The following is a 17,227-nucleotide window of genomic DNA, read 5'->3' as shown; positions in this document are numbered from 1 at the left end:
CTGGTGTTCCTCTAGGTTGGATGAATTGCTATGTGTTCAGATAAGTGCTGTTTGCTTGCTGTGAGTTGTATTTTGGTTTCCCTTATTATTGTTACTTTTTGGTGTCAGTTTATCTCTCCAGGGGTACCTATAGGGATAATCAGAAAGAAGACAGTGGGGACGCCTTTTATCAAGGCAATGTCCCCGCTTTAGGCAGGGACCCGTCACCTTCCTGATAGTTTAGGGCCAGGCTTCCTTCCCTCTCCCTGGAGTGGTGCTACAGTCCCACATAGTGTGGTATGCGGCTTTTTCCAACCGTGTGTACGTTCCCTATTACCGTGCTGAGTGAAGTACTATTGTTTCGCCCGGGCTTTACAACTGGGCTACATATTTCTGTTGTGGTGCGCACTGTTCTTCAGTGCAATAGTCTTTCAGCTTCTATAGTGGTAATCATCACCCGTGCTGAAAAAGATGTTCGTGTGTGGCATGGACGTGGCAGCTGCCTCCTTCAGTATCCTAGGATGTCAAATCAGCTCAGGGGTACGGCTATGGGGAGCCCTTGTGCCCCCAGCTATGCCAACCTGTACCTGGGCTGGTGGGAGGAAGTGAAGGTGTTCAGTGAAGAAAACGAAAAGTGGACAACATCCATAGAACTGTGGATCAGATTTATCGATGATATTTTGGTACTTTGGACAGGCCCCGCGAACGACTTTCTTGAGTTCGTTGCACATCTGAACAAAAACGATCTCAATCTGTTTCTAACAGCAGAGATTGACCCTGATAAAATAACATTCCTGGATTTGGCCATTTCACGGACAAAGGATAATTGTATTGAGACTACTATCTTTCGGAAACAGACAGCTACGAACACCCTGCTCCATTGGTCCAGTCACCATCCGACCCTGCTCAAACGCGGAATACCTAAGGGTCAATTTATTAGAGCAAGACGTAACTGCTCCAATGATAGTGACTATAATGTCAAATCTGCAGAGATGCACAGACGGTTTAGAGACAGGGGGTACCAGAAGAAGTCATTAAGCAATCAGAGATGAAAGCGGCTGAGCTAAGGAGAGAGGATTTACTGGAACCGAAGCAGAAGTCCACATCGGAAGAGACACGAATAATTGGCAGCTTCGATGACAGATCGCAAGACGTACGTAACATACTCATGAAACATTGGGACATATTGATGAAAGATGGTGATCTGAAGGACTTCCTACCAATTAGGCCATTGATAACCTATCGTCGAGGAAGAAATCTACGGGATAGGTTGGTACATAGTCACCTATCCCATGTACCGACAAATACAACATGGCTTCCAGCAGAAGCACCAAAAGGCTCGTTTCCATGTGGTAGCTGCAAAGCGTGTAAATACATGCAGAAAAGTACAACCTTCACTAGTCCGTCATCACAGAAAATATACCACATCAGAGAATTTATCAATTGTCGTACAAGTGGGGTCATTTATCTGGCTTCATGTCCTTGTCCTTTGGTATACATAGGGAAAACGAAGCAGCAATTACGTCGTCGTGTGTTAGCCCACATTGGGAACATCAATAGGAAGGAGCAGACGAGCTTAGCAGTACACATGAAAGAGGCGCACGGTAGTAACCCAGACTTAGTGACCTTTCGAGGAATTGAATGCGTTAGGGACAATGGGAGGAGAGGCAATCTAGACAGGAGGCTTCTGCAGAAAGAATGCACGTGGATCTATAGATTAGACACGTGCGCACCAAAAGGCCTCAATGAAACTCTATCTTTCACTGCATTTATTTGATAATCTATATAGCACTAAATGCAACATGTCTATTCTCCTACGTAGTACCCGCTGTATCTGACGGAATTGTAAAGTGTCCTTAATCATTGGCAACCAACACACAAGAAATACTAACAATCTCCCTCTATATCCGGGTATTTACTTACCTTTATCCGAATCTGCCGGGTATGGGACTTCCGACGGTTCCAAAAAACTACGATCTGGCGCTCCAACAATACGATAATACTGCTATACACATACTCCAGTGGTATTACTAACATAGGGAGTTCTATCTACCCCCTTCCGAGTATATGGAAGGTTTTCATAGAGGTATGCCTGATTATCCATGACTACAATGAATTATATATATATCAGGTATGCATGACGTTCAATAGGCACGGGCTTCCACGACACCTCCACCTAAAGGATATGCGTTGCTTTAATAGTCCTATTCGTATGTTCAGTATTCCAACAACTGACATGAAGTTAGAATAGATGTTTAGGGGAAATATACGTTTAATCATTCATCTGGTATCTGATGACTATACTTACCTCCAGATGTGCTTGTATCCCAACACTAATTAATGAATATAAATATGACACTGAGATTTATGACCTCCTTTATCGCTGGAGTGTGGATTTTTATGCCTCCAGATACAACTCTGACCCCTCCATCCTCATTTTCACTAGTAGGGGATATCTCCGATATCAAGGCAATGCCCCTAGACTTGATAAATATACCATAAGACATTGTAACCTAGCTAAACCATCATATATTTGCCACTTCATTTGGGACTATGTCCGGATTAAAAGCGGCAGCGCATGCGTGAGGTAATTGTAGACTAAGTCCGTAAGGAGAGCGGCGGCGCAGGCGCCAACTCATTCGGGACTAAGTCCGTAAATAGAGCTACTACGCATGCGCCACGAACAGAATCCTGGGAGGGAGGATCCGCGTATACTACCCATCTCCCATTGGCTATCGCTAGGCGACACGTCGCGGAGGTGACACTATACGACGCGATATAGCCGCGTCATCACGTTACGTTCCGTTAGCGCTGGAGACGTCATACAGGGAGGCGGCGCTATACGACGCGACACTGCCGCGTCATCACGTTACGTTCTGTGAGCGCTGGATACGCCATACAGATAGGCGGCGCTCACTCCGGGACGCGGCACGGCCGTACGTCGTGACGTAACAACCAAGCGTCACCATACTAGACGAGAGGGAGACATCTAGATTGGTCACATGTCTGTGCGATGACGTGGTGACGCCCCTACGTGATGACGCGGCGCAATCGACGGAGGGGTGTGTGTTGGATTGTGTTAGCCCTGATTGGGGCTGGAGACACTCCCACAAAGCTAATGTGGGCGGAGCCTACAGTATTTAAGATGGGGCACTGGTTTCACTGACCATTGCTGCCTCTGTCTATGTAGCTGCCTGTTGCTACAAACTGCACCCTAACCATATGGGTTGCTGCACTTCATTTCTAACTAGCCCTTAATCGCCACTATTAAACTAAGTGGAATAGGGAGCTTAGGATATCACATTGACTTAAATAAGTCTCATCTACCTACTTTAAAATTATAGGTTACAAAAGCACTGAGTGACTGAGAAAAAAAAGAGGGGGGGAAAAAAAACAAAAAAAACAAAAAAAAAAAACCTCTACTATTCAGTACTTTTTCAATCCTGATGAAGCAATGGGTATACTTACCTGTTGTGGAAACGCGTTGATTGAGAGATTGAGATTGAGATTGACGATCTAAATTGATGTTTGAGAGTGGCCTATTGAGAGTGACTTGGTTGATGTTCACCAAGTCCGACCATTCAATTGAGCATAAAGACAGAGCTACCACATCTTTATATGGGCTTCTAATGCGGCAATATCAAACCGTGTGATGCCACATTGATGCGCATAAAGACAGAGCTACCACATCTTTATATGGGCTTCTAATGCGGCAATATCAAACCGTGTGATGCCACATTGATGCGGATACCTTGATTGTGGGTTTCTACTGCGGCAATATTAGACCGCGTTAGACCACATTCAGGCGGTTGTATAGGGTTGGAGGAGTAGAGTCTATATGTTGTCCTTTCCTACCCACTTAAATAGTGGAGGTGACAACCACTCTTGCTTCACCCTATATTAGTGAAACCTGACATAGGTCACCCCATAAGGAATATATGGGACAGTCCCTTTCCCCCATATACTGTCACTGTACACTATGAGTTCAGAAGTGGAATAATCACGCTAGTACCCACTTCTTGTAGATGGGACATGTGTTTATACCTACCACTTGGAACGTACAATTTGGGCATTAAGGTGGCGTATACATTTACACCTTACCTTCAAAAGGGGTGTGTGTGGGTATACACTGTGAGTCCATAAATTGAACCATTACTCCAGTACCCACTCCTTGTAGTTGAGACAGTGTCTATGCCCACTATTCGGAACGCATAAGTTTGGGCATTAAGTGGCATATGCACCTGATCTCTAGGGGGTCTGTGGAATTCCTTAGGCTCTATATAAAGAGCCTTCCCTAATATCTGAGGGTGGTGTGACTATCATTTTAAATACTTTTTGTACGTGTTTGTCCACAAATTTATTTTATGAATTAAATATTAAACGTTAAGTTTTATGTATCAGTCAGACAGTTCTTCCCGGGGATAAGTATCCTAGGATGTAATTCATCTGGACGTGGACAGTTGAATTCATTTAAGTTAGCTAAGTGTTCCCTCACCATCTCTCTGCTTACAGATAGCATTCTTTTATTCCCTCAATAGCACAGGGGAGATCAGTTAATGTTGCATTTACTTTCTGAGAGAAAACAGATACAAAATAGGAATTTAAAAGTTCAGCCTTCTCAACATCATTTTTAAGCAATTTACCATTTTTATCCTGTAAACATCCTATAAAATCTTGGCCTTTTCTTTTGCGTTTGACATACCCCAAAATCCTTTTTTTTATTACTTCTGGCCTTTCTTGTAAGCCACAATTCATTATTAGCTTTAGCTTTTCTGACACTTGACCTACAGTTTCTACAGACCGCATTATATTCTTCTTTAGATTTCCCCCCTCTTTCTATTCGATAAACATATTTTTCTTCCATTTTAGCATGTATTTTAGTTCTGCGTTCATCCATCCTGGTTTCTTTAAATGCTCATTCTTCTTCCTTCTTTTAGGGATAGTTAACGGTTGTGCTTTGGGAATCTCATTCCAACAATGTTTCCCAACCTCCTTGGACATTTCTGTCCTTAAGAACATCCAGCCATTGGATCCTTCTTACCCTCGTTCTGAGTTCACTAAAATCTGCCTTTCTGAAATATAACCTTGAAGTCTGAGTCTTCTCAGGTCTTCCTTCATTTGGTATCCAAAATTCAAGGATATCATGATCAATGCCTCCTAAAGTCCCGGTCACCCTGACTTCTTCAACCATTTCCTCACGGTTGGTAAAAATTAGGTCCAAGATAGCAGATCCCCTTGTTTTCTTTTGGAAGATAAAGTTGTCAGCAAGAGCGGATAAGAATCTGTTGGATCCATTACTTTTACCTGAGAGATTCCCAACAAATGTCTAGATCGGTAAAATCTCCCATCATCACTATGTTGGGCTTTTTTGAGAGCTTGGCCATCTGATGTAGAAAGAGTTCCTCCATACCTTCTGCTTGTCGAGGCGGCCTATAGTAAATGCCTACAATGGTGTCCTTTCTGTTGTTCTCTCCTTGTATTCTTACCCAGACAGTTTCTACAGAACTCCCAGCTCTGAAGCTTGAGTCTCTGTGGGGACTTATGTTTTCATAACATACAACGCAACACCTCCTCCTCTCTTATTAGCTCTGTTTATTATAAATAAGTTGTATCCTTTAAAGGGGTTCTGACATGAAAAAAAATTTTTTTTGCTTACCTTGCCTGGCCAGGACCAATTGCCAGGCATGTCCCCTCCATCCGGCATCCTCTTCTGTGGCTTCTTGAAGCAGAGGAGAGTGGTCAAAATGACTGCTTCCTACTCTGCTCCGTCCGTCAGTCACTTCTGAGGTGAACGGTCGGGCCGCCCAAGGCAAGCACGTCGCAAGCAGTGCTTGCTGTGGGCGGCCCGTCCGTCCTGGCTGAGCTCCCGAGTGCTGCACATGCGCAGTGGAGAGGCGGCCCGTCCTGACTCCTGTTAGAGGGCATCTCTCTTCTGTGACTGAGCGCAATCCCACTCGTCGGAGGAAGAAGACTACCTGCTGGGAGATGACCCCTGCAGCACAACAACAATGGAACACAAAGTAAGAGTTTTTATGCTTTAACAGGCCAAAAATCGTGGGTTCCCTTTGTCCATTAGGCAGACCAGGGAACAATGGCTGTTAAAGCATAAAAACATTTTTCGTGTCAGAACCCCTTTAAGCCTTGTATTCCAATCTTGAGTAACATCATATTTAGTTTCTGCGATGCCTATGACATCATATTTCTCTTCCTGTGTTAGAAGCTCCAAGTCTGCTTGTTTCCCATGCTCTGTGAATTTGTGTAAAGTTTTTGTTTGTGATCGGTGTCTCTTGCTCCTCTACTTTCCTTCTAATTTGTTTGCATTTGTTCTTTCTTTCCACTTGTAATAGCGAGGTTCTGAAATGTATTAACTGTCTATTTTTATCTGGCCTTTCACTTCCCTTCCTATATTGTTCTAGTTTGAAGCTCTCCTTATGAGTGTAGTAAGGCGCCTGCCAAATTGATGCTTTCCTGTCTTTGTAAGCTGCAACCAGTCTCTAGTGAGCAGTCCATCATATAGGTAATTCACTCCATAGTCTAGAAATCCAAATCTTTGCTGATGGCACCATTGACGCAGCTAGTTGTTCACATCTAGAATCCTGTTCCATCTCCTTATTCCATGGCCATCCACTGGGAGGATGGATGAGAAGACCACCTGTACTTCTAATTCCTTCACTTTCTTGCTGAGGTCTTCAAAGTCTCTGCAGATAGTTGCAAGGTCCTTTTTTGCAGTGTCATTTGCCCCTACATGTATTAGTAGGAATGGGTGGTGTTCTGTAGGACTGAACAGTCTTGATAGCCCATCAGACACATTCTTGATTAGTGCACCTGGAAAATAGCACACCTCTCGTGGGGTTAGGTCAGGTCTGCAGACAGCTGTCTCTGTTCCTCTCAATACGGAACCCCCACATGCACCGCTCTCCTTCTCTTCTTCACAACCACAACACTTCTCTTTCTCCATCCAAGAGGATTTTGAGTGCTAACTAGACTGTGGGTGGAGGCATTTCTTGATGCACCTCTTCGTTGTTCTCCTGCGTGAGAGCCTTGTACCGCTTCCTGAGCAGTATGGGTGCTGGCTGACTCCTGATCCTTCGGCTGCTTCATTGATACTTCAATGGAAGTGTTCAAAGGCCGGACAAACATCTGTCTGGGATGATTTAGTGAATCCTGCACTGAGGAGGGGGTTGGACCCGATGACCCTGGAGGTCCCTTCCAACTCTACCCTTCTAGGATTCTATGCTTTGGATCACATGCTTCCATTCCTCGGCTTCTGCAGGTACATGCGTTCTTGAATGCAGATGCTGGACTGCACGTAATGCAGACACTGGGAGGAGAGGTCGGAGTCACAGCTGCAGATGGAGTGAGTTCATTGCTTGTTGGGTTGCTTCATGGCTGGAGGTCCATTACAAAAGACACAATTAATGCTGGAGTCACTATTACTACTATGGCCACTAACACAGGTACTATTACAAATGGGGCCACTATGGAAGTCATTATTACTAATGGGGCCACTATGGAGGTCACTATTATTCCTGCGGCAACTATGTAGATCACTATTACTACTACGGCCACTAATGGACTCGGAATTACTATTGGGGCCTGGCTGGACGTCCATTACGAGAGACAATATTAATACTTGTGACACTATTACTAATGGTGCCACTAAAGCAGACCCTATCACTATTGGGGCCACTAGAGGGGTCAGTATTACTACTGGGGCCACTAATGTAAGACTTAGTGCTACTGGGACCACTATGGGAGTCACAATTACTAATGAGGCAACAACTATTGGAGCCGCTATGCAAGTCATTATTACTACTGGGACATTAACAGCGGTCAGTATTAATATTGGGGCCACTATAGGGGTTACTATTACTCCTAGGACCACTAATGTGGGCATTATTACTACTGCGATAACTATGTGGGTCATTATTACTGCTGGGAAAGCTATGTGGGTCATTATTACCACTGAGGCCACTAATAGGCTTAGAATTACTATTGGGACCACTAACGCAGGCCCGATTAGTACTGGGGCCAATATAGGGTTCACAATTATTACTGGGGCAACCACTACTGGAGGCATTATGGGAGTCATTAGTACTACTTGGTCCACTATAGGAGATATTATTACTATTGAGACCACTATGAGAACCATTATTACTTATGGTCCGTACGTGAAAAAATGTGCAGATCCGCGCTCCGAGAATCGGCACTTTGCAACAAGTTTATTAACACATTCACACAACGCGTTTCGTCCCTACATATGGGACATATGGGACTTTTTCAAGACACTTGAAAAAGTCCCATATGTAGGGACGAAACGCGTTGTGTGAATGTGTTAATAAACTTGTTGCAAAGTGCCGATTCTCGGAGCGCGGATCTGCACATTTTTTCACATACGGACTTTCTTTGAGCGGCTCTCTTGAGAGAGACGGAGGTGTACGCGGCTCCCCAGCTGACTGGCCCAGCAGGACATCAGAGAAACGGAGGCACAGCACATATAAGACGACTTGGATAAAGGGTGTGAGTGAAGATCCTATAAACAGGATCTTCACTGAGCACCGGGTGAGTGTGGCAGAATATTATTTTCATGCATATGATATAATATATCAGTATACTCTGGAAGCGCTATCCTGACCTTTTTTCACCTATCATTATTATTACTTATGGAACCACTAACAGGGGTCATTGTTACTACTGTGTCCAGCATGGGAGTCACCATTACTACTGAGGCCACTATGCCACTATGAGAGTCACTGTTACTACTGGGACCACTATGGGGAGTCACTGTTACTACTGGGACCACTATGGGGAGTCACTGTTACTACTGGGACCACTATGGGGAGTCACTGTTACTACTGGGACCACTATGGGGGGTCACTGTTACTACTGAGGCCACTATGAGAGTCACTGTTACTACTGGGACCACTATGGGGAGTCACTGTTACTACTGGGACCACTATGGGGGGTCACTGTTACTACTGAGGCCACTATGGGAGTCACTATTACTACTGGGACCACTATGGGGGGTCACTGTTACTACTGAGGCCACTATGGGAGTCACTATTACTACTGGGACCACTATGGGGGGTCACTGTTACTACTGAGGCCACTATGGGAGTCACTATTACTACTGGGACCACTATGGGGGGTCACTGTTACTACTGAGGCCACTATGAGAGTCACTATTACTACTGGGACCACTATGGGGGGTCACTGTTACTACTGAGGCCATTATGGGAGTCACTATTACTACTGGGACCACTATGGGGGGTCACTGTTACTACTGAGGCCACTATGGGAGTCACTATTACTACTGGGACCACTATGGGGGGTCACTGTTACTACTGAGGCCACTATGAGAGTCACTATTACTACTAAAGCCCCTATTACTACTGGGGCCACTATGGGAGTCATTATTACTACTGGGGCCACTATGGGAGTCCCTATTACTACTGGGATCACTATGGTGGTCACTATTACTACTGAGGCCACTATGGGAGTCACTATTACTACTGGGACCACTGTGTGGGTCACTATTACTACTGGGACCACTATGGGAGTCACTATTACTACTGGGACCACTATGGGGGGTCACTGTTACTACTGAGGCCACTATGAGAGTCACTATTACTACTAAAGCCCCTATTACTACTGGGGCCACTATGGGAGTCATTATTACTACTGGGGCCACTATGGGAGTCCCTATTACTACTGGGATCACTATGGTGGTCACTATTACTACTGAGGCCACTATGGGAGTCACTATTACTACTGGGACCACTGTGTGGGTCACTATTACTACTGGGACCACTATGGGAGTCACTATTACTACTGGGATCACTATGGTGGTCACTATTACTACTGAGGCCACTATGGGAGTCACTATTACTACTGGGACCACTGTGTGGGTCACTATTACTACTGAGGCCACTATGAGAGTCCCTATTACTACTGGGACCACTATGGGAGTCACTGTTACTACTGAGGCCACTATGAGAGTCACTATTACTACTAAAGCCCTTATTACTACTGAGGCCACTATGGTGATCACTATTACTACTGGGACCACTATGGGAGTCACTATTACTTCTGGGACCACTGTGTGGGTCACTATTACTACTGGGATCACTATGGGAGTCACTATTACTACTGGGACCACTATGGGAGTCACTATTACTACTGGGACCACTATGGGGGGGGGTCACTGTTACTACTGGGACCACTATGGGAGTCACTATAACTGCTGGGACCACTATTATAACTGCGGCCACTGTGGGGAGGGGGGTCACTATTACTGCTGGGACCGCTATGGTGGTCACTATTACTGCTGGGACCACTATGGGGGCGGGGAGGGGGTGTCACTATTACTGCTGGGACCGATATAGGGGGGGGGGGGGCACTATTACTGCTGGGACCACTATGGGGGAGGGGAGGGCTGTCACTATTACTGCTGGGCCCACTATGGTGGTCACTATTACTGCTGGGACCGATATGAGGGGGGGGGGGGGGCACTATTACTGCTGGGACCACTATGGGGGAGGGGAGGGGTGTCACTATTACTGCTGGGCCCACTGCAGTCGTTCCTTTTTTAATTGTTCGGAAGGTTGCGCCACCCTAGTCAGCGGGCAGTAGTATTGAGTCACTGTGGCTGTCGCAGTTATGGCGGTACTGACTGTGACCAGCTCTATTTTGGGGCGCTGTTGCCCTTATTCCTATGGCTCTGCTCCCCGCCCCGGCTGTGTATGACTGGCCGGCCTCAGCCCGCTCCTCTCCGCGTCGTTCCTACCGGGTCCGGTTTCCATGGTGCCGGAGCCGAACACGGAGTGATGTCAGGCGGGGGTGGAGCCAGGGTCTATCACCTGTCATTCACCTTGTACTGTGGGGCGTGGTCAGCGGTGCAGACCAATGGGCGGTGACCGAGTGTGTTGTGGGCGAGGTCAGAGCGAACCATGTCCGGCTCGGGGGGGAGAGTGTTCGGCCTGTACCACCTCTCCTGTGTAGCAGCAGAGATGTGAGAGCCGCGCTTGTCGCCACACCCGCTGGACAGTGCGGGGCGCCGCTCCCGGCCATGGAGCTCTTCCAAGCCAAGGACCACTACATCCTGCAGAGCGGAGACCGGGCCCTGTGGTGCAGCCGCCACGACGGGACCCTGAGCAGCCGGCCAGGTCAGTGCAAGGGACAGGGGGGGAGATGGAGTGGGGAGGTAGAGGGGAAAGGTGAGGTGGAGAGGAGGCTGGGAGAGGGGACAGGTGGGGAGAGAACAGCTGGGATGGAGGGGACAGGTGATGAGGAGCTGAGGATAGTAGTGGGGGCAGGTAGGGAGAAGGGAGAGAAGAAGGGGGTGAGGGAGGGGAGGTGAGCAGGTAATAGGGGGGCGGAGGGAGTAGGGGGTATGACGAGGGCAGGTACCAGGGGCGGAGGGTTGATGGGGGAGGTAGAAGGGACAGGTAACAAGGAGGGAGGGGGTGAGTGAGAGCGGATAGGTAATAAGGAGTTGAGGATGGTAGTGGGGCAGGTAGCGGGGTGGATGGGGTGATGGTAGTTAGGTAGCGGGGAGGAGGTGAGACGGGGGGGCTGGTAAGGGGGAGGCGGCGGAGGGAGTAGGGGTTGTGACGGGGGCAGATAGTTAAGGACGGATAGTTGAATTCTGGTGGTAACTCTATGGGAGCCGGGGTTGGCGGGGGCTCTATGGGGAGCGGGGTGCCCCCCGTCGGCGGGGGCTCTATGGGGAGCGGGGTGCCCCCCGTCGGCGGGGGGCTCTATGGGGAGCGGGGTGCCCCCCGTCGGCGGGGGGCTCTATGGGAACGAGGATCTGAGGAGCTTTATTAGTCCAAAATCCTTCTGCCCCAAATCTCCAGAATCCTCCACCTCCCTCTTGGACAGCTGTGCCCATCACCTCTAGACGTCTATAGGAGAGTGTTGTGTGCATGCTCTGTGACCTCTGCAGGGAGGGGAGGAGGTGAGCTGTGCCATCACCTATTGTGAACGGTGGATCCTGTGTTGTCTGGCAGGGTCATCCTGCCTACGATAACCAGATGAGAAGTGATCCCTAGAGAACAGGAAGCGCCGGGCTATTATTAGGCTGAGCGCTCCGTTTGAGAACGCCGAATATTATATATATATATGTAAATCTAGAGTGTGACGTCGGATGAGAAGAGAGAAAATCCGTCCCGGTGCCCGATATAAACCCTGGCCTACCCAAGGGGACGTCTAATAATAGGGCAGCAGCAGGACGGGCGAGGCACAGCGGCGGCTCCGCTTGGGGCGCTGAATTATTTTAAATTTTTTTTTTTAATATACGGAAAAACTTTCTAAAAAAAAGTTAAATGTGTGGACTAAATGGGCGTCCGTGTCTGGGAGCTGGACTAAATGGGCGTCCGTGTCTGGGAGCCTCCAGGAAGCTCCAGGAAGCTCCGGGCTGCTATGCTACCCTATCGGCACCTCTTATTGTGCTGCGGGGGTGGGGAGGGGTCCCCCGGCCTCTGACTGTTCAGCTCTGACCGCCGTATCTAAACAGTTAACTGCCACGATCAGCGATAACGCTGCCAGCCGCCAGTGACTGCTGTTATCAAACATCTGATAGCTGCTGGGCACGGGCGCACTCGGCGCCGCCTCCATACACCCTTCAGGACCGCAGGGCGTCTAAACGCATTCAGGGGTCCCAAAGTAGTTAAAGGGGTTATATTCTTATTCTGAAAACTAATCCTATTCTCACCGGTCCGGCCCCCCACAGCAGCTCTATTTCCCCCCCGCTGCTCACCGGTCGACCACAGGTCTGTGATTGGCTGCAGGCTCGGCAGGGTGCATAGAGGGTCGGCGCCGGAGCCGGTGTGTATGGGCCGCTGTATGTGTTTACTTGGGGGGCCTATATGTTAGCAGTATAAAAGTTACTTGGAAAATCCCTTTAAGTGTCAAGTTAATGTCTGCTACATCCGTAGACCCCACAACTGAAGTGACTATCACTGACTGTGGCGCCTGTCGAGGGGATAGGTTGTCTATATGTAATATAGTATGGGAAATATGATGTGATATATATGTATTATGGGATGTATGGGGCCAATCAGTGATGTGTAGACAGCTGGTCCGAGCACCTCCAGAACGGCCGGTCTTGTGGGGTTTTCATTAACTACCATAAATGCTCCAAGGAGGGACAAGTGATGGGCGCTCAAGGCTCATTGGTGGGTGATGGGTGAAGGCCGCCTGTGTGGTCCGATCCACAGAAGAGCAACTGTAGGACATATTACTGATGAAGTCCCTGCTGGTGATGATGGAAAGATGTCGGATCACACCGGGCATCGCAGCTCATGGTGTAGTCTCACTGCAGTCAAAGTGCCCATGTGTGTCCCATCCACCACTGAAGGCGCCTACAGTTGGCACATGAGCATCAGAACTGGATCATGGCGCGATGGAAGAAGGCGGCCTGGTCTGATGACTCACATGTCGCATCATGCCGACGGCTGAGTGCGTCGCTTATCTGGGGAAGAGATGGCACCGTGATAGGAAGAAGGCAAGCCAACGGGCATCATGAGTGATGTTCTGCTGGGTACTTGGGTCCTGGCATCATGTGTAGAAACAAGTACCCCCTTCATGGCAGCGGGATGCCCTAATGATAGCGTCCTCGGCAGGATAATGTGCCCGGCTGCACTGCAGAAACAGGGCAAGGAGATAAAGGGGACAACTACTCCATGCTCTCGTCCGACTGAAACAAGTCTGAACCACTGAGGCCGCCCTGAGCAACTTGCAGGATCCGCCGTTGGTGCCACAGGACACTTCAGGGGTCTGGTGGAGACCGGGCCTCAATGGGTCAGAGAGGGACCAACACAATGTTAGGGCGGGGGTTCAATGTTATGGTGCATCGGTGTATCAGGAACGGATTATATGGGACCCCAGGTCTTGAGGAGGGGGGATGTATATTTGACATGTATATATGGTTAGTTCTGGGCTCACACTTTTGGCTTTATATGGACCCTCCCTCATTATTGAGTTCAGGTGTTTCACTCCCCCCCGTTGCAAGCTGGTGCATAAACCAAACCTCTGAGCTGAGCGCTCTCTGGGGTTTGGATGGAGATGACCTTGCCCTAGTGTAGTGTCTATGCCTGGGTTTGGATGTAGGTGACCCACCCCACCCTGCTAGCTCTATTGTAGCTGCTCTGCCCAGGTTTGGATGGCGATGACCTTGCTCTAGTGTAGTGGCCACCTATAACTGAGTTTGGCTCGAGATGACCTTGCCCTAGTGTAGTGTCTATGCCTGGGTTTGGATGTAGGTGACCCACCCCACCCTGCTAGCTCTATTGTAGCTGCTCTGCCCAGGTTTGGATGGCGATGACCTTGCCATAGTGTAGTGGCCACCTATAACTGAGTTTGGATGGAGATGACCTTGCCCTAGTGTAGTTTCTATGCCTGGGTTTGGATGTAGGTGCCCCCCCGCCCGCTCTATTGTAGCTGCTCTGCCCAGGTTTGGATGGCGATGACCTTGCCCTAGTGTAGTGTCTATGCCTGGGTTTGGATGTAGGTGCCCCCCGCCCGCTCTATTGTAGCTGCTCTGCCCAGGTTTGGATGGCGATGACCTTGCTCTAGTGTAGTGACCACCTATGCCCAGGTTTGGATGGAGATGACCCCCTCTGTCTGCTGTATTGTAGCTGCTCTGCCCGATTGAGGATGGCAGTAACCTTGCCCTACCGAAGGGGTGCTGCGATGACTTTGCTAGTGCCAGAGGCAACTCTCTTATCTTGCTCTGGGCTGGGTGAGTGTTGTACGGTGTCCAAGGTATACAGTCACATTTCTCCCGATCTCTGCTGTGGAGTTGTTAATTATTCAGTGTGACATCTACCTGCAGAGCTGAGTGACACAGAGGAAAGCAAAGCTGGATCGCCGCCGCCTCATGTAACATTAATGGCCGCACTGTCCGCGGATCCTGCTCAGAGCAGCATCCTCCTGCTGGGGGGTGACTCCATACACCGGGGGGGGGGGGGGGGGTTGGAGGTCCCCAATATCTCGGGAATATTGCTACTCCTCATGTTCTCGGCAGAGGTGGAGGACCTGCGCCCTTAAGGCCAGATGCAGGTTTGGTGCCGTCAGTTACAGCGTCTGTGTGGTGCAGATAAAGGTCCTACAAAGTCGTTGTCTAGTCCTTTTTTCACACTGTTGAGCGATGAAGTGTGGACGCCTGACTGTGATTGGAGAATACGTAGAGCGAGGGGCGGTCTGACCAGAGTCTGTAGCGCCATCTTTGGCCTGAAGTCACACATGACTTTTTAGCCAGTTTGGGGCGCATCCTAATGGAAGGAGAAACCAATGGTGATAATAGCCGTTTTGTGTCCCTTCTGTTTACGGTTCTCCGGTGATTTATGGGGATTTCATAAGGCTATAATCGCCGTAGGATGAGGATGAAGCCTGGTGTGGGCCTGGCACTGTGCCCGGCCCGTGTAGACAGGGCATCTGAAGCTCCGAACGTCACATCTGTGCAACTTCTCATAAGTCTGTATCGCTCACCGCATCTCACCGCCGCCCTGTCGGTCATGCAACCAGATAGAAGCCCCTTACTAATGGGACCTGCTGCCCAGTACATGTATATATTTTCAGGGACGCAGACAGTTATCATCCGGCAGTCGCTGCATCACGTGGCCGGTCGGTTATTGCCCGGCTGCCGCTCTACAACAGTTGGCCGGCTGTTTGCATCAGATGATTCTGCTGAGTTGCCCGTGTCTTAAGTGATGGATTTTGGCCGCTGTGTGTAAATCTTTCCATGAGAGTCATTAGGTGATCTCACAACTCTATGTGGAGTCCAGCACAAGACGGTGGTCACGGGAGGCTTTTTGGCTCAAGCGCTGGAGAAAGCGAACCAAAAGTCAGAGAAGGAAGAAAAGAAAGTCCCTGCCAAGTATGAGTTCTGGGTGTAACTAGGTGGCCTAAATCCATCTTTACATACGGGAGCCCTTGCCTATTCTGTAGCCCCTTACGTTTTCTAGGGAACATGTACAGATAATCAGACTCAGCAATTCAAATAAGGGTGAAGGTCCTGCTCACAGGAGCTTGCAATCTGAGGGGTAGGGGCGACACGAGGTACAAGTGCTCAGTACGATGGTTGGGCTGTCCAATAGGGTGGTGTACATAAAGTTGTGTATGTGCAGATATAAGGTGTAGGGTGTGTGCGGGATGAAGACTGCTGGTTCCGAGGTGGAATGTTATAGGAGGGGTAAACGGAGAAGAGCTAGATAAGGTAATGTGAGCGGATCCCTAAAATTAAAACTGTTGGTGTTGGAGATTAACCTGATTGCTCAGGGTAGCACATTACAGAGAATTGGTGCAGCTCGGGGTAAGGCTTGGAGATAGGAGTGGGAGGTTCGGATTATTGAGGTAGCTTTACACGGGGCGATTATTGTTGAAAACAGTGAATTTGCGCAATACGGCCGCCGACAGGGTGCAGAGTGAGGAATCGCTTGACTTTTAGCAGAAATAAAAACTAAGTGACTGCTGGAAACTGCATTTGGAAAAAAATGCTGTCGCTTCTTGATGCGAAGTCTGTGCTGGGAAAACTTAAAGTCCTAAATCCACATGAGGAACCATAGCAAATCGCAGGGCATTGTGAGGTGGAATCGGTGTAGAAAAGTCAGATGTGAGTTCCGCTGAGAAGCGCGTCGTAGTTTTGGGTATAACGGCGCTGCCATAAGAAGGGTGTTGTGATATCTATGCAGAACGCAAGACAGCGGGCGTGCTGTAGAGGCATTGTGGTGGCACCACCCACCGAGATAGAAATATAAAGTTTAGGTCAGTTAGATGGCGGAAACGCAAGAAGCTCGGCACGAGAAGAGGACCAGATGGTAGAGGTGGTGGGCGGATGAGAGAGAGGAAACAATGAAAGAGGGGGGGGGGGACGTGTCGGTAGAGGTGGTGGCTGGATGGAGAGGTGGGACGTGTCGGTAGAGGTGGTGGCTGGATGGAGAGGTGGGACGTGTCGGTAGAGGTGGTGGCTGGATGGAGAGGTGGGACGTGTCGGTAGGGGTGGGGGCTGGATGGAGAGGGGGGGACGTGCCGGTAGGGGTGGTGGCTGGATGGAGAGGGGGGAGGGACGTGCCGGTAGGGGTGGTGGCTGGATGGAGAGGGGGGGACGTGCCGGTAGAGGTTCTTAGACGGACTATTGCAGCCGATATGAGGCTGAAGCATCTGTCAAAATGGGCCATGATGACCTTAAGAGTCGAGAAGGCGGCCGGGAATGTTCCTCACCGTCCTTGACTTATCTCTAGCAGAT

At 49.0% G+C, this 17,227-nt stretch overlaps 1 protein-coding gene across 2 annotated transcripts in view; it reads left to right on the top strand.

The window, feature by feature from the left end:
- The first annotated feature begins 10,925 nt into the window (after nt 1-10,925).
- Nucleotides 10,926-17,227, top strand: part of INPP5F (inositol polyphosphate-5-phosphatase F) — a 34,262-nt gene continuing 27,960 nt past the window's right edge. For both annotated transcript variants that reach the window (XR_010792649.1, XM_066601359.1), the window contains exon 1: nt 10,926-11,144. Coding sequence is in view for 1 of the 2 variants with exons in the window: in XM_066601359.1 (XP_066457456.1) it covers nt 11,048-11,144 (97 nt within the window). In the remaining variant the exon portion in view is untranslated. The remainder of the gene's footprint in view (nt 11,145-17,227) is intronic.

The sequence above is a fragment of the Eleutherodactylus coqui genome, chromosome 4 (assembly GCF_035609145.1).
Source record: "Eleutherodactylus coqui strain aEleCoq1 chromosome 4, aEleCoq1.hap1, whole genome shotgun sequence".
In the NCBI taxonomy this organism is placed as follows: Eukaryota; Metazoa; Chordata; class Amphibia; order Anura; family Eleutherodactylidae; genus Eleutherodactylus; species Eleutherodactylus coqui.
Note: the sequence above shows the minus strand (reverse complement) of the source record. Positions and strands in the feature narration are given on the sequence as shown.